At 47.2% G+C, this 22,078-nt stretch overlaps 1 protein-coding gene across 1 annotated transcript in view; it reads right to left on the bottom strand.

The window, feature by feature from the left end:
* Positions 1–15,408, bottom strand: part of TECPR1 (tectonin beta-propeller repeat containing 1) — a 38,803-nt gene extending 23,395 nt beyond the window's left edge. The window contains exons 1-9 of the mRNA XM_081169391.1: positions 14,914–15,408; positions 10,663–10,895; positions 9,106–9,288; positions 6,876–6,998; positions 5,816–5,941; positions 5,033–5,207; positions 2,170–2,270; positions 1,494–1,595; positions 329–474 (exon numbers count right to left, since the gene is read on the bottom strand). Of these exons, the coding sequence (XP_081025517.1) occupies positions 329–474; positions 1,494–1,595; positions 2,170–2,270; positions 5,033–5,207; positions 5,816–5,941; positions 6,876–6,998; positions 9,106–9,288; positions 10,663–10,893 (1,187 nt within the window). The 5' untranslated portion in view covers positions 10,894–10,895; positions 14,914–15,408. The remainder of the gene's footprint in view (positions 1–328; positions 475–1,493; positions 1,596–2,169; positions 2,271–5,032; positions 5,208–5,815; positions 5,942–6,875; positions 6,999–9,105; positions 9,289–10,662; positions 10,896–14,913) is intronic.
* Between the last annotated feature and the right edge of the window lie 6,670 nt (positions 15,409–22,078).

Below are 22,078 nucleotides of genomic sequence, written 5' to 3'. Positions count from 1 at the left end.
GAGAAAGAGATTGCAGCAGATCCAAGCCCATTATCATTCAGTATCAAGCTTGCCAAGCCAATTATATATACAGTGGTACCTTGGGTTATGAGCTTAATTCGTTCTGGAGGTCCGTTCTTAACCTGAGGTACCACTTTAGCTAATGGGGCCTCCCACTGCCGCTGCGTGATTTCTGTTCTCATCCTGAAGCAAAGTTCTTAACCTGAGGTACTATTTCTGGGTTAGCAGAGTCTGTAACCTGAAGTGTCTGTAACCCGAGGTACCACTGTTGTAGAAGATTATGGTTTTTGTTGTTGTTAAAAACACATTCTCAGGGTTTCTAAGTTACCTGAGGAGACTTGTTGAGCTGCCAGTCTGCGATCGGTCACTATCTCGGCTGCAAACAATTGCTTTCCATGTTTTCCCACTCAGCTCACTTGGGGTGACGCCTTGACGGAAATAAACGGCTCTGTCCTCACAGCTGATCCCCCAGACCTAGACAGCGAGAGAGAGAGAGAAGATAAAGCAGAAATGTGTGTGAGAGTAAGAAAAATAGATGTTCAACTTCCTTGCGGCTGACATCACAAAAGAAGTGGCTCCCAGGCTTTGCGCTGTAGCAAGTAAGAGCAACTTTATTATTTGACACAATAATATTTATTTATCTGATATATTTATATACTGCCTAATACCAAAATAAGCTTCAAAGCAGTTTGCAGGTATGAAAATGCGAGCATGAAAACAAAGCAGCCATAATCAGAATACAAAACCAAAACATGGAATAAAACAGCCCCATTTGAACACTGAAATATAAACAACCACAATTAAAATACACAGTGAAACGATCCCATTAAAACCACACAGTAATTAAAGCAGGAGACTCAGGCTGAGAAAAATGTTTGAGTTGACAGGTACCCAAAAAGATGATATGCACATGTATTTCAAGTAACAAGTACGTCGGGATTATAAGTCGATGTTTTTAATTCATTTGCTTTATGTAAAATAGAAAATGCAAAGATAATTAAAAATAAAATAAAAATAAACCAGACTAGAGAAACCTCTGCACCTCTCCTTAGCAAATGCTTTGAATAAAATCTTGACAGATTTTAACCCTAAACTACGTTGAAGACGTGTTTTCGTCTACACATCCAACCACCTACGGTCTCACCCTTTAAACCTGAGATGCAAGGCTTGCGTTCTGCCAGTGAGCTACGGTTCTGCTCATCCCGGTTCAGCTGCAGAAGAGCCAATCCTATGAACGGGTTCAAAGTTTTTTTCTTTTTTCTTTTTGCAGGCCTGGTTCAACTTCTAGTGGGGCTAATGTTCCAGACCTGCTTGGATACCTGCTGTGCTGCTTCTAAAGCAGGCACAGGCAAACTCCAGCTCTCCAGATGTTTGGGACTACAATTCCCATCATCCCTAGCTAACAGGACCAGTGGTCAGGGGTGGTGGGAATTGTAGTCCCAAACATCTGGAGGGACGGAGTTTGCCTATGCCTGTCCTAAAGGGAGCCTCACCTGGTCATTCAAGCCGACGTTCACCATCACCATCTCGCCAACCATCTCGATCCAGCTGGTCCCGCAAGGATTGTGAGAGTTCACACCTCTTCTGAACCAGACCTGAGGGGAGAATATCCAAAATTACTGCTTGGTGGCTCCGGATTTCTCTCCCAACTCCGTTCCCCTCCCTAATCAATTCTGAAACTGGAATAAATTATGCAGAGTAGCGATACTCACATTCCTGAATTACTTTATAGGTTACACAGAAAATGGCAACGGGCTCCATTTGCATTACGCATCTAAGGGAGTATCATACCACTTTAAAAAGTCATGGCTTTCCCGCAAAATCCTGGGAACTGTTGTTTGTTAAGGGTGCTGAGAGTTGTGTTCCCCACAAAGGGCCAGAATTGCCAGAGTGTTCTAACAATTATTTCCTCTTCCCAGGAAACCAAGGGAATTGGATTAATAAATCACAGCAACATATGATGAAGATCCCCCAGTCTTTTTAAAAGTGGAATAGGGGACAGGACAATTTTTTAAGGTACAAAGATACTGCCCTGGGTGATGGGGAGTGGCTGACTGTTATCCTAAACTGTTGTTTTCAATTCCTCTCTTCTGTCACGAGGACTTGAAACATAGCCAGCACTAAATGAAAGGAAACCTCAAACCGCAATTGTGTCTCAAAGCTTCTTACTTTTCGGTCTTTGGTAACTGCCCAGACAACATTCACACCCACTGACACATGTAAGATTCCATTCTCTGCGACCGGAGGCTCCACAATCGTCCAAGAAATTCCTGTCAGAGGAAAAAGCAAGAGAACAATTTGAAACCCTAGTTCAGTTCCAAACAAGAAGGAAAATATGATGCTTTTATTGACTTTTTGTAAATTTATGACCTCAAGGAAAACACGCTTTGGAAAGCAAGGGATACGAAATACATATAAAACCATCAACAAAATGTGAACCTTGTGCTCCTTTGGGAAGAAGGGCAGGATACAGTGGTACCTCGGGTTACATACGCTTCAGGTTACATACACTTCAGGTTACAGACTCTGCTAACCCAGAAATATTACCTCGGGTTAAGAACTTTGCTTCAGGATGAGAACAGAAATCGTGATCCGGTGGTGTGGCGGCAGGAGGAGGCCCTATTAGCTAAAGTGATGCTTCAGGTTAAGAACAGTTTCAAGTTAAGAACGGACCTCCGGAACAAATTAAGTACTTAACCCGAGGTACCACTGTATAAACTTAACAGAATAAAATAAACACCTGCAAATTAAAACCACTTAAAGATATCTCCTTCATAATCATAGTAATAAGCTGGCACAAAGGAAACAATAACCCATCATAAGTTAAGCACACAAAAGCCAGAGCAAACTATTGTTTCTACACCTCAGTCCGTGGGTTTTAAAGGCCTCTCTGGAGCCAGCGATGGACGGTGCCTGCCTCGCTTGACATGGGATTAAATACCACAACTGTGAAGCCACCAGGAAAAAGGCCTTGTTCCCCAGGCAGACTGTCTTTGCAGGAGAGCACCTAATCAGGGTCTCTGAAGCAGATCTTAAGCTATGGACTTAAAAGCAGGCGGCACTTTAAACAGTAGCAATGGGTGGAGCAGCTCTGCACACCTGGGGTCCCAATGCCGCATGATGCTGTCGGTTACCGAGAGGGTGAGGCAACAGGGAGCTCGGCAAGGTTCATGTGCAGCAACGGAGCACCTGATTGGCTCCTCACCCTCCCGGTAACTGATAGATGTGTGGCGCTGGGAAGCCAGGTGAGCAACGAATGCTGCTACAGCCTTTAAGTCACCTGATCCTAAACAGTTCAGCGCTTGAAGGTCATCGTCAAAAGTCTCCCAAGACCGCAAATGTGTGGGATGTAATCCACTGTGTTGTATACAAAATCTGCCCTTTTTCCCTTATGGGGTATCCAAGAGCCCGTACAGAGTCCTTACTTGGGTTCCCTATTGGTAGGAAAAAATAACAGAGGCCAACCAGAGAATATTGAGAAGCAAAGCAGCTAGTACGCCTGATCTTTATTAAAGCTGTGAGGGTGCTCCCCTCACACACAGGAGAGAGGAGGAGGACACAAAACCAAGGTGTGCCTGCCCTTATATAGACATTTTAAATTCCCTGCCCTGGAGCTCAAGACCATCCCTCCATACATCATACATAAATCACAGAAGGGGTGTAACCCAAGACCGTCCCCCACAAACATCATACCTACATCACGGAGAAGATGGTCTACAACAGAAATTTGAATGCTGTTGTTTTTCCTGTCTGCCAGGTTATCTGATAATGCCTTATCTGATTGCCTTTCCTGGTAGTCTGCCCATTCCTTTGAAATGGTGATTACTAAATTCCTGTAACAAGGAAGGTTTTTTTTCCCACCTCCTCCCTCCTTGCAGAGAAACATTTGGTCAGTTTGGGAGTCAAAATGGTTTCAGGACTGTCTTCCTGTGCTGCTTCAGACATGTGATTTATATATTTATGTACGTGTTTGTTTGGTACATTTATGAGCATATATTATATATCTAAGACCTTAAAATTCTTATAACAACTGGGAGCAGACAAATACAACATTCCTTGTTTTGCTAGAGTGCACATGCAAAGGGATGTTTGGTCCAGCCAGTTGAAACTTCCTGTTCCTCCTGGCCTGGAGCATCCTTCCTCGCATGTGACTAGTGGGTGGGCGTGACCTTTCCAGACTCGGTAAAAGGACAAGGCATGCTGCCTCTCTCTCTATTTTCCATCTTCCTTTCGTCCTGCGAACTTCCCGGACTGCTAACTGCAGTCACTAAGTCAACCCACATATGGGGTAAACCTGTTTGTATATGCTTTTAACTTTAAGCCTTAAGCCTGCCTTCAGGGATCACAGTGTGCTCTGCCAAATCGTGAGTAAACTTTCTTTTTATTGCTTATGAATAAGACTGTGCTGGGACGCGGGTGGCTCTGTGGGTTCAACCACAGAGCCTAGGACTTGCTGATCAGAAGGTCGGCGGTTCAAATCCCCGCGATGGGGTGAGCTCCCATTGCTCGGTCCCTGCTCCTGCCCACCTAGCAGTTCGAAAGCACGTCAAAGTGCAAGTAGATAAATAGGTACCGCTCCGGCGGGAAGGTAAACGGTGTTTCCGTGCACTGCTCTGGTTCGCCAGAAGCAACTTAGTCATGCTGGCCACATGACCTGGAAGCTGTACGCCGGCTCCCTCGGCCAATAAAGCGAGATGAGCGCCGCAACCCCAGAGTCAGTCATGACTGGACCTAATGGTCAGGGGTCCCTTTACCTTTACCTTAAGACTGTGCTGTCTTTATTCTTTTAGGAGGGATTTAAGGGGTCTTACCAGGAAAATATGAGAACACATTTCAATCTGGACAAGCCAGCTTGAATTGTGTATTGTCTTAAGAAACTCACACGAGTTTGCAACTAGTTTTCTGCTGTGTGTGAGAAGGAGAATGTAAACTCTGCTAAGTAAAGGAACTTGCTGGAGCAAGTTAGGAAGGATATTAATAAACAATATATCCTCTCCTGCCACCCTGAACATTCCTACAAAATGGGGCTTACCTTGAGGGTTGTTCCTGTCAATCCCTTCCCTCACGATCGCCTGCCCTTCCCAAAGAGTTCCCCAGAGAAGGTCGTACGGCCCGCAGCTGATCTGGACGGCTTCGCCAGGGGTAGCAATTAAAGACCACGAAGAACCTTCCGGATTGTGATGGCAGACGTCTTCCCTGTACCAGACCTGAAGTGAGGGGGAAACGTGTAGCCTTCAGGAACAGCAACTGTTGATTTTATATGTTTGTCTATTTAATTTTATATTTTATATAAATTTCCACCGTGCCCTTCCTCCCAAATAGGAGCCCAGAGTGGCAAATAACACCTGTAATTTAAAAAAAATAAAACAAAAACGTATTTAAAGTATTCTGCCTGCCCCTGCCTGCCAGAGGCTACCTCTGCAAAGTTGCCCTCATGGGTATGTACCTCTTGGGGTTGAAAAAGGTTCTAGAACAGTGTTTCTCCAGCTGTTTTTGGACTACAACTCCCATCATCCCTAGCTAGCAAGAGCAGTGGTCAGAGATGATGGGAATTGTAGTCCGAAAACAAATGGGAGACCCAAAGGTTGGGAAACAACTGTTCTAGATTGTATCCAATACTACTCCAACTCAAGAGAAGACACACTGAAATTAATGAACCTAAAATGAGTTGTGCTCATTAGTTTCAATGGGTCTACACTGAGAAGGACCACCACTGGCTAGAGCCCTCTGCATTCCTGGTGCAGACCAGCTGATGGATGGATGGACCAACACTCTTTTGCCATATGAAAGAATCCCGAAGGCAAATAGGTGTTACCTTTCCTTGCAAAGACACGGCCCAGACGGACAACCTTCCCACTGGCTCGTCTGTAATCTCCCATCCTCCGACGGAAAGATCATTGAAAGGATCCGGCAACTGTTTGGGATCCTGTTGGGATGGAATCTACAGCAGCAAGGGCAGAAAACGCGCTTTGAATTACTTTCCTGTTGGTCCAGAGTCGACATTCTTCCCAGCTGAACTTCTTGTTTCTTATTAAGAGCAGCTCATTTAGAAATTGCTTGCAGATGGTGTTACGATATGCCCCCCTAACAACATATGGGGTCCCAAGGTTGAAAAATAATATACCGTATTTTTTGCCCTATAAGACTCACTTTTTCCCTCCTAAAAAGTAAGGGGAAATGTGTGTGCGTCTTATGGAGCGAATGCAGGCTGCACCGCTATCCCAGAAGCCAGAACAGCAAGAGGGATCGCTGCTTTCGCTGCACAGCGATCCCTCTTGTTGTTCTGGCTTCTGAAATTCAGAATATTGTTTTTCTTGTTTTCCTCCTCCAAAAACTAGGTGCGTCTTATGGTCTGGTGCGTCTTATAGAGCGAAAAATACGGTAAATAATATTACAACTATCCTTCCCGGGAGGGGGGGAATGTCACTACAAAATCGGCCAATGGGATGCAGGGGTAAACGTAATGGATGTGAATGGAATGAAAGGATGGATTGGAGGTGAAGTTGCTGGAACCCTCCACACCGAAATATCTTGTTGCAAGTCCCACTGGTTGCGACGTTAAATTTTAAAAATATATTCTTTCTGCCAAAACTCGCAGGGCATTTCAAAAACAGTAAATGCCTCAACCCAGATGGAAGGCAATGGAAAAACCCGGAAACAGCATCCCCCAAGAGCCTGAAAGAATAAAATCACCTTTGCCCGGCATCAACACAATCAGGTGGACACCACTAAAAAGGCCCTGCTGCAAGGAATCTGGGGTTAGATCTTAGGTTGTGCAGCACAGCCACTGCGAAAGGCCTTGAGCCAACCCTGACCACCTCCAGACACATTGCAAATTTGAAAAATGGATGTGGGGGGGGGAGGGGGAGAGACACCTTTGCCCATGTATCTCGCGACTTGTATCTCCGGTACCGAATCCACCGCCTCCGTCGCACACAGGAATTCCACCTCTTGTCTTTGGTATAGGTGGCTGGGAAATCTATGGCGTATGTCCAGCCCTGAAAAAGGAAAAAGAAGGAAGGGGGAGAGAGCAGTCAGAAAAATATTTTTGTCAAGTATTGTGTTTACCAGAGAAAAAGCTCAATATACTCTAGGCACGAACTAAGCACCAACCTCTGGCAAAATTAGCAATGCTGCTCTTATAAAGCAGCTTTTAATCCGCCAATACATAATCACAGAATTGTAGAGTTGGAAGGGACCCCGTGGGTCATCTAGTCCAATCCCCTGCAATGTAGGAATCTCAGCTAAAGCATGTTGCCATCTGATTGCCTGCCCAGACTAATAAGAACCACTAATCAACCTAGCCTGGTTCTCTTGACACATTTAATCAGGTGCTAGGAACTTCAGGCTTGGGCTGCACATGTGGCCCTCCAAAGTCTCGCTATCTGGCCCTCTCTCCAGCCTACACTTTCTCCCCAGGCCTTCACTAGCTTGACTTTGCACTGTCCTTGAGTATTTTTTGCCTGGCTGGAATTTGCCCTTCAACTCTGATCATTCCTCTTCCTTGCCTGGACGGAGGACAGAGAGGGGTGTGCACGTCAATGCATACTGTACAAAGGAAAAAATTATACCCATTGCCCAACTTTTGCACCTCACCCTGCACAGCGATTGCACATGGCCCTGGGAAGATTGCCCAAAATGGAACACACGTCTTTTGTTCTGAAAAAGGTTCCCTGCCCTAGTTTTAAACAATAGGTTAAAGTAAACTAGGGTTTAAAGTGAGTTGCACTTTGCTCCTCCACTGCTCTTAACTTCAGTGCTGCCCAGAGAGGAAATAAACTAGAGGTTGACTTGCCGTTACATGTGAACCACTGCTTACAGTTTGTCTGTCTCCTGACAAACCATGTTGGTAAGAACAAACCATGGTTTGCTAGGAGCCTGCCAGGCAAACCACGAGTGCTGGTTTGCACATAAACTGGGCTAGGGAGAGGCTGCCCGATGTTGAAGCTGGGCTTCTAACACTTATAAAGAATAACATCTGCAATAGCAATACTATCCCTCTAAGGCAAAGGGTGCCAATAGCTTTGGCCTGGTGGGTCAAAGCCCGGTGCTGTGGGTGCCAGTCACAAAACAGCTGACGTAGCATGACATCTTCAACATAGGATAGGCCCAGCCAGGGCAAAGGGGAACTGAGCAGCAGCTGAGTCTAAATAGTCTCTTGTGCATTGCAGATTTTGAAGAGGGTATTTACGGAGACCTTTCGTTGGCCTCCTAGGTGATGTCGGTGGCCACAATGATGCCCACAATTTTTGTGGCCTGTCCTCTAAGGCTACAATCCTAGACACCTACACCTTTACACCTTTACAATCCTTTACACCTACACTTGGGCGTAAACCCCACTCAAATCAGTGGAGACAGACTACTCACTATACTTCGTAGGGAGCAAGTCCCTCTGAAATCAGTGCAACTTCCAAACAACCACAGTTAACAAACTCTGCACATTTTATCTATTCATAACCGCAATGCACAGAACTATCGCAAGAAGAATAACACCATAATGAAGGTTGCTTGACGTCAATACAGATTTGCAGGTACAAGAAGCTTTTGTTATTATTTATTAAATTTGTCTACTAAAGCTAACGAGTCATCTGTTGCTACCCAAATCTAAGGACCTCCTGCCGCTGTTGGATTCCAACACCCACCATTCCAGCGAATGGAGGGTTAATCAGTTGTTAATTTGATGTCAGCATAAAAAGAGTGCAGAAGGGTTACAAGAAAAGATAACTGGAATGGTAGCAATAATATTCCCAAAATGGAATAAGTAGTACTAGGAGACACAACCTTGCCGTGACATCACAGACACTATCCAATAGGCGCCTGTATAGCAGTGCAACTGCTGAGTCAACATAAGGCTGCTTGCTTGTACACTCACAGTTCCCGGGCAAACCTAGTCTTTGGAGACGCCCTGAAGGCCCCTGCCTTTGACCTAGTGGTTCCTGCTTTCTACTACAAATAGCAACCCCAGCTCAACACCCCCCCCCTCCGGGTGGCAAGTATGAATGCAGCAATGTATTCTGGAAGCAAGATAGCAACCCCTCCCCTTCAACATTGCTCCCTCCCTCCTCGCAAGAGGACGTGGATCCCTTTTCGATATTTTGCACCTACCCCTTTCTCTGTGGGGTCCCCTCCAAAATTTTCATCCACATACCAGTCAGCTTCCCATTCCCAGTGAGGCGACGGCAACTCAAAGCTTTCGAGCATCTGATGCTTCAGCCCACTCACATCGCTCCACTGCCAGCGGTCACTGGGCAATAACTTCTCGCAGAAGCCAATCACGGGATTCCAGCGCTGCCAGGGAGGGAACAAGAAAACGATCACTTCTTGTCCTCTCTTAACCTTGGGTCCCCAGGCATTGCTGGACTACAAATCCCATAGTCCTCTGCTGGTGTGGCTAACGGCTAATGGACGATGGGAGTTGTAGTCCAACGACATCTGGCGGGCCACAGATGTTTGACTTAGGACCCACATTGGTAACCTTAGATTGCCTCTGCCTGGGGAGTACATTTTGGGGCTCCAATATTCAACAGATTAAATCGATTAAGAAATCATTTGTTCAGCTGAACAAGTTGAACGGCTCAGGACTGCAATACTTCAAGGACTGCCTCTCCCCATATAAACCGACCCGGATTCTGCAATCATCATGTGAGGTCCTCCTTTGTGTGCCTCCTCCATGTGAGGTCTGGAGGATGGCATCACGAGACTGGGCCTTTTTTGCACTGGCTCCCCATTTGTGGAATGCAAAGATATACTCCAGGAAGGCTCGCCTGCCACCTTCATTATACATCTTTAGGCACTAGGGGAAAACATTCCTCTTCAACCAGGCCATTGGCTGATTAATATTCTATAGCCTGTTAAATTGGGGGGGGGGTATTGTTTTGCTTTGTTTCTGTTTTAACTATGTATTTGTGCTTTTATCCTGAATTTTTATCTTGTGAACCACCCCGAGATCAATATATAAATTTAAGAAATAACACACAAAAATAAAAAGTACCCCATTAGTCAGCCCACAGATTTCCAGGACATATGCGCACAAACTGAATAGGCCTTTAAAAGTAAAAGCTTGAGTGAAGACTCCAAAATTATGTAAGGGTGGATCTACACCCGGGGAGGAAACCCACTATAGATACCATATTTACGCGAGGCCGCCTGTGGTTTCTGATAAACTTTCAAATAGCACTTAAAGACAAACTGCAACAAAAAACAACAACAGGAAAACATTGAAGGAATGCCAAATTAAAACCCAACACATTCTGCACTCAGATGTTACTGTACGGAACAAAGCATGAATGAGAAGCTCTGTTAGATATAGGGCAGGCACCTCCAGACCCACTGACCCTACTTGAATGTTTCTGCCTGGCTGGAATGTGTCCTTGAACTCTGATAATGCATTGTTTGGACAGAGGACAGAGAAGAATAGCGTGAGTAACAGTGGGTGTGTGGAAACTAGCCTACTTTACTGAAGATAGTAATATTTACATGGTGGCTCCACCTAATTCTGCTGGGAAGCAACAGGCTTATGGCCCTCAATCTTGTGGGCTTCCCAGAGGCATCTGACTGGTCACAGGATGCTGGAATAGACAGGGTTTGGGTCCGATCCAGCGGGGCACTTCTTAGCTTTAACTGCCGGCTTCTATTGTGGGCTCAGCCCTTTCTTTTGCATACCTGATTCTCGTAGGTTTCTTCCTGGTACCGGATGGGGACGTCATTGGAGTGGATGTAAACGTAGACCTGGTGGTCGCACGCAATTCCCCAGCAGCACTGCTTGACAGCAGAAACCCTCTTGAACTCCAGCTCCCCATCTCTACAGAGTTCCCAGTACTGGCCGGTGGTGGAGAGCGTGTAGACGCGGCCGAAGATGTCGACCGCCCACAGGAGAGAACCGGACGTGCTCATGGCTGGGAAGGCAAAGGGAGAGGGAAGGAAGCACAAGCATGGAGGCCGGATCCAGTTTCTTTGAAGTCTGCCCCTTGCTTCAGGCCGACCATTGAAGGCTGTGGCTTGTAATGCAAAAGGATTAAGGGTAAAATCCCATACATACGTAACCTGGGAGTAAGACTCACTGAACCCAGTGAGACTTACTTTTTGAGTAGGCAGGTATTGAAATTGAAATACCGTATTTTTCGCTCTATAAGACGCACCAGACCACAAGACGCACCTAGTTTTTGGAGGAGGAAAGCAAGAAAAAAAAAATCTGAATCCCAGAAGCCAGAACAGCAAGAGAGATCACTGCCTAGCGAAAGCAGCAATCCCTCTTGCTGTTCTGGCTTCTGGGATAGCTGTGCAGCCTGCATTCACCCCATAAGATGCACACACATTTCCCCTTACTTTTTAGGAGGGAAAAAGTGAGTCTTATAGAGCAAAAAATACGGTACTTTATTGTCACTTGTACAACTTGTATACAGCGAGATTACACAAGCACCCCCCCCACTCAGCTCTCTGAGTCTTAATTCCCCGCGTTTACTGACACACACTCACCAAACCCAAAAGTCAGTTGCCCTGTTGTTATCTTTTCATTCAGCAGCCTAACAGCCCATGGATAGAAGCTGTTCTTTAGCCTGTTGGTGCGACTAATCATGCTTCTATATCTTCTGACCGAGGGCAGGAGATCCAGAAAGTGCCAGCCAGGGTGTGAATCATCCCTGAGAATTTTCCTCACGCTCCTGAGGCAACGTTCTTCCGCTATTTCATCCAGTGGATTCACGGGACAGCCCACAATATCTTGTGCTGTATTCACCACCCTCTGTAGGCACTTCCTGTCAGATGATGTCAAACCAGCGTACCACACCGTGATGCAGTATGAAAGGACACTTTCTATTGTGGACCGGTAGAAGGAGATCATCAGATGTTGATTGACATCGTTCTTCTGCAATACTCTGAGGAGATGGAGTCTCTGTTGGGCTTCCTTAACCACTTGGGTTGTACTGATTTTCCAAGTAAGGTCTTCACTGAGATAAACTCCTAGGAATTTAAAGGAAGAGACTCTCTCCTTGCAGGGCAAGGCTGTACAGCGCTGCATGCTGACGCTGGTTGCCCCCCCTTCTCTCAGGGCCCCCCTTCCTCTCTTTCCACACCCAACAGACTATCAGGGGAGGTCATCAGACTGCTCTTGCCCAAGGTCTGGCCTGACTACTTACGGCGACTTTTTAAAATTAGACCAAGTCTAATTTATATATATATAGGCAGGGCTTTTTTATTTCAGCAGGAACTCACTGGAACTCAGTTCTGGCACCTCTCAGGTAGGCGCCATTGCCATTCTAAGACAAGGAGGGAGGCGTTCATGAGGAGTTCCAGCACCTCTTTTTCTAGAAAAATAGCACTGCATATCGGATTGCAGCCCAAGAAAATCATAGAACAAAATGCAATAAATTAATAAATGTGTGCTACCACCTTTACAACACAGTCCTAAGCGTGCTGACACATAGACATTCATACAGAAATCCATGGGCATTTAAGTGCATTTAAGATTTGCAGCCTTATTTTTGGTCATACAGGGCAACCATATAATTCTAGAGCTGAAACGATAAGTGGAGTTCATCTAGTTCACTGGTCTTCAATTGGCAGGTAGGGACCCACTACTGCCCCATGGCCTGACCCAAGGATCCCCCTCTTGTGGAATGCTTTCCCCAGAGAGACCTTCGTTATATTTCTTTAGGTGTCAAGCAAAAATGTTCCTATTCTCCCAGGCCTCTGGCTAATTAAGCAATCTATGGCCTTTTAAACTGTGTGTGTGTGTGTGTGTGTGTGTGTGGAGGTACTGTTTCTGTTTGTTGCTGTGAAAGTTGGACAGTGCCTTATATGCCTCCTTCCAGCAACTCCTGCAGCCAGGCTGTTGCCAAACTCTTGCTCTGTTTTCCTGTGGACCGCATCGGCCAGACGCTGCTCAGGCCTGCGCCCCAGGGAGGTCACTTCAGAGCTGCCAACACAAAGATTTGGCTTTACCCCGGGAGGTGCATCCCATTGTCTCTCGAGACAGGCAGATGCCAGCAACCATGTATTTTTGTGTTCTTATATTGTAAACCATCCTGTGATCTTTGGATGAATGGCAGTAGGGGAATTAAATAAATTCAATTAATTTAATAAATAATAAAAAGTAGGTCACAATAGTAGCACTAGCACAATACAAATACAGTGGTACCTTGGTTTACGAACTTAATCCGTTCCGGAAGTCCGTTCTTAAACCAAAGCATTCTTAAGCCAAGGCGTGCTTTCTCATAGCAGCAGAGGACTCAATTTACAAAAGGAACATGCTCAACAGGAAGCAGAACATGTTCTGCTTCCAAGGCAAAGTTCACAAACCAAAACACCTACTTCCGGGTTTGCAGAATTTTCAATCCAAGTTGTTCATAAACTGAGCTGTTCTTAAACCAAGGTACCACTGTATATGATAAACAGAACCCCAAATGCAAGAGGTCTGAAAATGTTGCAGGCTACCATTTTGTTCAGCCATCTACTCTGTGTAGAATCCATAATGCAGGTTGCAATTCCAGGATCCTCGAAAGATTGGTTATCAAGCCTTTGTTTAAATACCTCCAGTGACGGAGAGCTCCACCTTTCTAACCAGGAAACTTTGACACTGTATTTAATACCCATTTGATTCAGGCCTTTAACTGACCTGAAAATAATACTGGAATTGGATTGGAGAAGGTTCAAGTGCCCACTTAGTCACAAATTCACTGGGTCACCTTGAGCAATCCACTACTTTCCATGGCCTGTAGGCTACCTCACAGGGTTGTTGAGAGGATAAAATGGGGAGAGGGGAACCAATGGATTCAAGTAACGAGAAATCAGATTCTGACTCAACATCAGGAGGAACGTTCTGACTGTAAGAGCTGTTAGACAGTGGAAGGTGGACTTTCCTTCCTTGAATGTTTTTAAGCAGAAATTGGATGGCCACCTGTCATTACTGATCTAGCTGAGATTCCTGCATTGCAGGGGGTTGGATCAGATGATCATTGGGGTCCCTTCCAACTCTACAATTTGATGACTCTGTGAAATGGAATCAAATCTATCTGTGGGCTCCTGCTTTGGGCTCCCCATGGGCATCTGCTTGGCCACTGTGAGAACAGAATGCTGGACTAGATGGACCTTTGGCCTGATCCAGAAGGGTCCTTCTTATGGCTGGACTGGCCCTCTGCGTTGTACACACCTCAATAACCTTTGGAGAAAGAATGCCCAGAGGGTGTAGGGAGGAGAGGGGTGCTGCGTTGGCACAGGGAAGAAGATCAGCACAGCTCGGTTTTGAAGCCGGATGCAGAAGGAGCGAGCCTACTCTGTAATTCTGTACACACACCTGCTTGGAGATAAGCCGCACTCCACTGAACAGGTAGCCAGGTCAGGAGCATCCCAGACCCTGAGATTGCAGGGGCCAAACCTGAGACCTAGGGGCAGCCCCGGGTGATGTCATGGGGAGGTGGGACCTGGAGATGGGGGTTAATTGGGAAAGAGGGTAGCAAAAAAAACTCCAATCCTCCCCAATGTCCATGCTACAATTTGCAACCGGCTCCTGCCAGTCTGAAGCTTGCAAGCTTCATGCACGGCCTTCTTGATTTTTATTCATTTATTATTATTATTATTATCACCATCATCATCCTCAACCGCGTCCCCGCCCACCTGGAGATTCAATCCCCTCCACCTGCCGCCTGGAGGTGGCGAGGCAACCGTGGAGCCTTCAGGCCAGACCCTGCTGCTGAGAAGGCACGCACCGGGCGGCGCTGTCAGCTGCCACAGCAAACGAGGCGTCGGAGCGGTCATGTGCCATTGCATCTCTGAAAACGCAAAGCTCAGCGACCACCATAAGAAAACCGAAAGTTATGGCCGCGAAGGGGCCCGATGCGAACTGCGACCTACGACGGACATCCCAGCCAAACCCGAGAAGCTCGCCTATTAGACTCGCTCAGGGTCTAATCTCCTTACCTGAACGTCCAGCACGGCCGCCTTGGGCTTTTCCTCCACGTCTTGCGCACCGGCAGCAGCAGCGGCAGCAGGAGACGCGCGCAGCTCCGGCCGCTGCCTCCACCAGCAACCGCAAGCTGGATGGAGGACGAGGAAATCCGGGCCCACAGGAGCCGGCCGCTCATTGGCCGAGAGCGCGAAGCCCTCCGCTGCTATTGGCTGCGGGCGGAATCAGATGGATACATGGCGTTCTATTTTCCTGCACGGTGTTCTATCTCCCCCCTGCGTCGTAAGGCGAGCCGTCCGCCCTCCCACGACCGGCTGCTCCCTTATGACGCCAAGGGGTGTGCGCAAGAACGGTTTGTGGTGGGCCATCTGGCTCTCGGTTTTTCGCCCCCTCACTTTCTCTTTCCAGTTTCTGCAGCTGGAATGAAAAGAGAAGTAGGAAGGAGTTGGCTGGAAGGGCTTATTGCTTTTGCCTGCGAATATGTTACGTGCTTTGTTCTGTGCTCTTATGCTGTAAACCTCCCCGCGATCCTGGGATGAAAGGCGGTATAGAAATTGAATAAATGAATAAATGAACGAGCCCTCTCATTGCTTATTGCAGTTATCCTCGCACCCATCCACCCCGCATGGTAGGTTAGGCTGTGGGAGGCAGTGTACTGGACCCCATGGTCACCCAATGAGCTTCGTGCCTGAGTGGGGATTCGAACCCTGATCTCCCTTAGATGGTAGAGCATGGGACCCAGGGTCGTGGGCTCGAGTTCCATAATGGGAAAAACAATTCCTGCATTGCAAGGGGTTGGATTTGATGACCACCCAACTCTACAATTCTATGATTCTATGAAATAGCTCTCCCAGGTCTTAGCCCAACACTCTGTTACACCACGCTGGCACTCCAGAAGATTGGACTACATCTCCCATCAGCCCCAGCTAGCATGGCCCGTGATGGTAAATCATATTGAGCAGGAACCTCAGGCCCAAATGTCGCCCTCTTGGCTCTCTCCAGGCCACACACCTCCTCAGCCACGCCCTTTATCCTGGCCATACCCCTCGTTGGCTTTCTTTGGCACTCTCTCTGAGGTTTTGCTTTGATTCTGCCTGGTGAGAATGCGTCCTTGCTTTCTGATAACGCCCTTTTGTTGGCTTGCAGGGAGTGGGCTAGAGAAGGCACGTAGGAACAAGTCTAGTGTAGAAAGGCAAAGTTATTGGCCCTGGCCTGTACCTTGCAAGGTTGCCTAGAAGAGGAGGCAGCGGCGTAGCGTGAGTTGTCAGCACCCGGGGCAACGCAAGTAATTTGCGCCCCCTAACCCGGGGCAAGGCAAGTAATTTGCGCCCCCCCCAACCCCTAACCTGCGAGTTGCCGCTGGCGCTGCCGCGCAAACAACGCTGCTTGCCCGGAGGAGGATGGAGGCAGAAGCAGCCGCCGCCTGTGGCTGGGCCGAGGGGATGGCAGCAGCGGCAGGGTGCAGAGGCTGCCCGTGCCCGGCCAGGCGTCGGCGGCGGCGTCGGCGCTGCTGCAGCGGCTGCTCCTCCTGCGAGCAGTGAGCAGAGCGCAGCCACAGCGACGGCGGGGGGCGCGCGCGCTAGGGCGCAAGGCTGGCGGTGGCGGCGGGGAGCCCGGCGGAGGAAGGAACTTGTCCCTTCCCTCTGGACTCGCGCCCCCCCAGATGTTGCGCCCGGTGCGGTCGGCACCCCTGGCACCCCCCACGCTACGCCACTGAGAGGAGGTCCCTGGGCTGAACCAAGTTACCCTACCCCAGTCAAGGACGATGGAAGTTGGTAGTCTGGCAACAACTGGTGGGTTACCGTTTCCCCACCTCTCACTTAGGGCCTTTGAACTAGGGAGGTGTGCCAAAGCCTTCGTGGAAAAGGTGGGTTCTTGGGTAGGATTTGGAAGAAGTCAGAGAGGTAGTATCTCACAAGCTTTGTTGAGAGAAGCACCACAAAGTCTGGGGGAAATTAAATGCACTTTGGTTCCTGCTCATAGCACCCCGTTCGCCCTGTTCATAACATCCCAGTCACAGTTTTCCACATCCACACACTGCCATACGCCGTTCTGTGTGACTGCCAAGTAATTTAACTTCACGCGAGGTTTAATAAGGAGGGAGAAAAGGATTCCATTTGATAATCCATGTGACCAGATGGCAGCCGCCTCTGAAAGCAGAATTGATACTGTCTCCCCGCCCTTTCCTTTCTAAGTAGACAAGGCTGCTTTCCTTGAAATGAGAACATTTCCTGCTGATGAAAGATGACAAAGGACGAGCCTGTCTGAAAAGGGTATGTGTGTGTGATGGGCTTAGGGAGAGACCCATAACTCAACAGGAGAGCATATGCTTTGTATGCCGAAGGTTGAATCCAGCGATACATCCAGTTAAAACAGATCAAGCAGTAGGTGGGAGCAAAAATTCATTTTCCTGTTGCTCTGGAGAGCTGCCAGTCAGAACAGACAATATGGGGCTCCCTGCATTGCAGGGAGTTGGTACTAGATGGCCCTCGCGGTCCCAAATATTTATTGTACTTCTGCAGAACTTAGGGTTCTGCCAAGCATGCCGTTTCTGGTTTCTCAGTGCTCTGATACGGGCTCAGTTTCTGCCAGCCACCTACGTTTGTTACTAGGCAGAGGAGGTTTGTTAGTAGGCCTTTATGAACAAACTTACAGAGAACAGGTCCAGCAAGGACTATTAGTCACGAGAGCTAAATGGAGCCTCCACGCTCAGAGGCTGTATATCTGAACAACGTATTCTAGGGACGTATAATGAGGAGTCTTGTGTTTGGGCCTGCTTGTGAGCGGCTCCCCAAAATATGTGTGAATAGTTGGACTGCAAGGGGATAAGGGGAGGGGGTACAGCTCTTTCCCTTCGTGTGACTATACAAATGGACTCCAGGTGCTCAGTTTATATGTGAATGAGGCAGAAACTTGAATAAGCAAATGTTGCTCTCTTAATCACATCTACTTTTGTCCTGTGAAAGGCCACTTTCTCAACTCAAACCACATCAACACAATTTTTCAGACCGCAGCTCACATAGGTTCTAGCCAATAGGGAGGGTGGGAGGTGCTACCCCTTCTGATTCATAAGAATCAAAGAGTTAGAAGGGACCCTGAGGATCATTTAGTCCAACCCTTATGCAGTTATCTAGTCCACCCCTTATGCAGGCTGTCCCTTACGGGGATCGAACCTGCAACCTTTGTGCGATCAGCACCGCACTCTAACCAACTGAGCTATATAATGTGGCACTAGTAATATAAGCCATTGCTTGTTTGCTAATTGCATTTATAGCCCACCTTTTTCTCCAAGGTGCTACAAGGTTTCCCCCTTCATTTGAGTCCCACAACAACCCAGTGATGTAGGTTAAGCTGAGAGCCAGCAAGCTCCATAGTTGAGTGGGAATTTGAACCCTGGTCTCCCAGGTCCTAATCTGTTACACCACACTGGCTCCCCGAGCTGTTATGTTCTGTCTCTCTTATTGGACTGCAACATCAGTAGATCAGTCGGCTAAGATTAATCCATTATTTTCTGTTCAGTTAAAAAGGGCGGCGTTAATTAACCGAACATTATTTTTTAATTAATTTGTGGTTTTACTTAATCACAAAGGACAGAATGCCTCTTTTGAGATGGGGACTCCCTCCTAGAACACCCCTCCAAATGCCCCTTGCTATTGAGTCGTTAAATAAATAGAAATCTTTTTTTAAAAAGTGAATTTACTTGTGCACAAATTTATAGAAGTTTCATTGATTACAACTCACTTGGAAAGAAAACCATTCTGCGATATTTTACTTATGAGCTGGAAGTTCACAAATACCCCTAGGAACAAATATGGTAAATAAAACATAAAACTCGCGTGGGTGAATTGTCTGAAATCGAGAGACAGACCCTGATATGGCTCTTTAAAAAAACAATTTGAGAAGGAAAGGAAATGTAAGGGGGGGGGAGGCATTTAGTTAATAGGGAGCTAATTGTTCTTTAACCTTGGGGAATAGGACACTGTGTGCTCAGCTGGAATATATGGAGAGGGCAGAAAGAAACTGCCAATGGTGGGGGCTCCCAGGCAGAAGTGGGAACAGGACCCCCCCTTGAAGAGGCCTCCCCCCACCCCCAGCTTTTTGGGAGAATCACAATACAGAAATAAAGCAGGTGTAGCCTTGTGCCAGCCTGGAGTTCCATTGACAGAGGACTTCACCAGTTGAATGTCAACCTGTCAGACAAAGGTCCAGACTCTGTCAGGAATGATGAGGGGAGCGGCTAATATGAATGTGGTCCCCCACCCATTGGCACCCAGGCAGCAGAGCAAAGGGGGGAGTTGTTTTGTTCTTGCTACAGAGAGTTACAAATCAGCAAGGTGCAGCAATTCTCTTCATCTGAAGATGCAGTTTTGCAGGACATGGGAAGCTACACCTGTTGAATTTCACCCTGTTTTGCAAAGGCACAGAAGACTTACCAGGAAAAGGGAGAGAAACGAAAGGAAGAGGGTGACAGACCTGAAAAGGTACCCACTTCCCTAGCAGGGGACAACAGAGAGACTTGAACGTCTCCTTGAAGAAGTGTACCATAGTTTTAACAACAACAACAATAATTTATTATTTATATCCCGCCCATCTGGCTGGGTTTCCCCAGCCACTCTGGGCAGCTTCCAACTGAATATTAAAAACAATACAGCGTCAGACATTAAAAACTTCCCTAAACAGGGCCGCCTTCAGTTGTCTTTTAAAAGTAAAATAGTTGTTTATTTCCTTGACATCTGATGGGAGATCGTTCCACGGGGCGGGCGCCACCACCGAGAAGGCACTCTGCCTGGTTCTCTGTAACCTCACTTCTCGCAGCGAGGGAACCACCAGAAGGCCCTTGGCGCTGGATCTCAGTGTCCGGGCTGGATGATGGGGGTGGAGATGCTCCTTTTCCGTGTATAAGACGAGGTTTTTTTCATGATAAAACAATCTCAAAAACTGGGGGTAGTCTTATACATGGATAGGGCATGGGGGGACTGGCGATAGGTTGGTGCCGCCAGCAGGACATTGTCAGCTTTGATTGGGTGGGTGCATGGTGGCTACGGCAAGGGGTTGTTTCGATTGGCTGTTTCTGCGGCAAGTTGGCGGTCGATAGGTGGCTCCTGGTGGTGAGGGGGGGCAGCCGACTGGAGGCTTATTCGATGTGTACGAGGGTGAGCGATTTTCTGCATTCCCCACCCCCAAAAGCTCAACTCTGGGCAAGCCTCCCCTCAAAAAGCTCAACAACTCTTGCAAATCTCCCTCTGCCAAAAAAGCTTAACATCTCTGGGCGATTTCCCCCATTTCCTTTATTTTGAGTCCCCTAAAATAGGGGGCGTCTTATACACGGGACATGTTATACACAAAAAAATACGGTTATACACAAAAAATACACAAAAAGTACGGTTATACACAAAAAAATATTGCTGTTGATATGAAGTGTTGGAAAACAAAACCAACTGGTACAGACCCTTAAGGGACAAGAGAAACTCAAATTTTTTTGTTTCATCTTTACCTTTCACATTTTTTTAACGCAGCTCTCCCCTCCCCAAAGGAAAATAAAGAAGGCTAAGTCAGTAACAACAAACACCACCAATCAAACACTTGATGAATTTCAGTTCGCCATGCAAAGCCAGAGGAACTCCTGTGTTGGGATAAGACTTGGGAGACACTCATTTAAACCACCGCTTAGTCATGAAGCTCACTGGGTGACTTTCTGCCTATCCTACCTCACAGGGTTGTTGTGAAGATAAACCAGGGAGGGGGCGAATCAGGTATGCCATATTGAGCTCCTTGGAGGGATGGTGGGATATAAATGTAAAATAAATAAAAAATAATTTTAATATGCAGTTGCAGTAGGTGAGTTGGGAGGACAGTCTCAGAAATTCACCCCCCCTTTCTTCAGACACAAGTGGAAAATCCAGACTCTGGATTTTAGACCAAGAGTAGACATTGTTGCGCCCTCCAGATTTTGTAGTCTTTAATTCCCATCAGCCTCAGATATGACTAACCGTCAGGGATGATGGGAGTTGTGTGTGTGGGGGGGAATACCCCGAAGGGCACCATGATGACCACCCCTCTTCTAAGCTGTGACCTGAACCCCACTTCCCTAGGAGTCATGGGCATAGCCAGGGGGGCAACTACCCTCCTAAATCAAGTAAATAAATAAAAATACTGAACTAAAAGTACAAATTGTAGAAGGATTTTGACAGATTTTTCTGAACACTCGGGGTCAAAAGAAAGTACAGTGGCACCTTGGTTTATGAACTTAATCCGTTCCGGAAGTCCGTTCTTAAACTGAAACCATTCTTAAACCGAGGCACGTTTTCCCTAATGAGGCCTCCTGCTGCCGGTGTGCTTCCACTGTTCAGATTCCGTTCTGTTATGTACTAAGCTTGGATCCTAGAGCAATAGGCAAGTAGGTTCCTAGAATGCAACAACTGATTGGCCTGCAGGAAAAGACCAATCAGGCTCCAGGAGGAAGTTAATCAGCCTATTAGGCTGGTAGGATCGTAGAATGCAATAACTGATTGGCCTGCAGGAAAAGACCAATCAGGCTCCAGCAGGGAAGCAGAATCAGCCAATCAGATGGGACTCATTGTGTAAATAATGTATGTAAAAGCCTGAGGTTTGGGAGGCAATTCAACCACTGTTTTACAAGCTGCAATAAAGAGCATGAAATCACTACAGGACTTCGAGTATATTTCATGCTCTTAGACCAAGGTAAAGTTCTCAAACCGGGACACTACTCTTTCCGGTTTTGCAGAGTTCGTAAACCGAATTGTTCATAAGCAGGAGTGTTCTTAAACCGAGGTATCACTGTAATTTAAAACTGTTCTTGAGACATTTCATTCCGAATCATTCATTTCACTGGATGATGATAGCTGCATAGATACTCCCCCCCCCACTTAATGAAATATTTGAGAAACGCCCCCTCCCCGCAAAGTACATGGGTATTGCCATTCGAATGGTGTGCATGCACCATGTCATGTGATTGATTACGCAGGGCGGGGCTTACCTGAGCTCCCCTCATATTTTAGTCAAGTTGGCACGCCTGGACGCATAGGCGCCGACTCCATGGGGCTTGAGGGGGCCCGAGCCCCCTCAAAAATTCGTTTGGGGGGGCTCCGCCCCCCCAATAATCTCCGGCGCCCCTCCAGCAGAGCGCCATCGCCGCCCCTCCCCCAGCCCAAAATGCAC

This window comes from Podarcis bocagei (genome assembly GCF_964188305.1).
Source record: "Podarcis bocagei genome assembly, chromosome: 14".
Taxonomy (NCBI): domain Eukaryota; kingdom Metazoa; phylum Chordata; class Lepidosauria; order Squamata; family Lacertidae; genus Podarcis; species Podarcis bocagei.
This window is presented reverse-complemented; position numbering and strand designations above follow the sequence as displayed.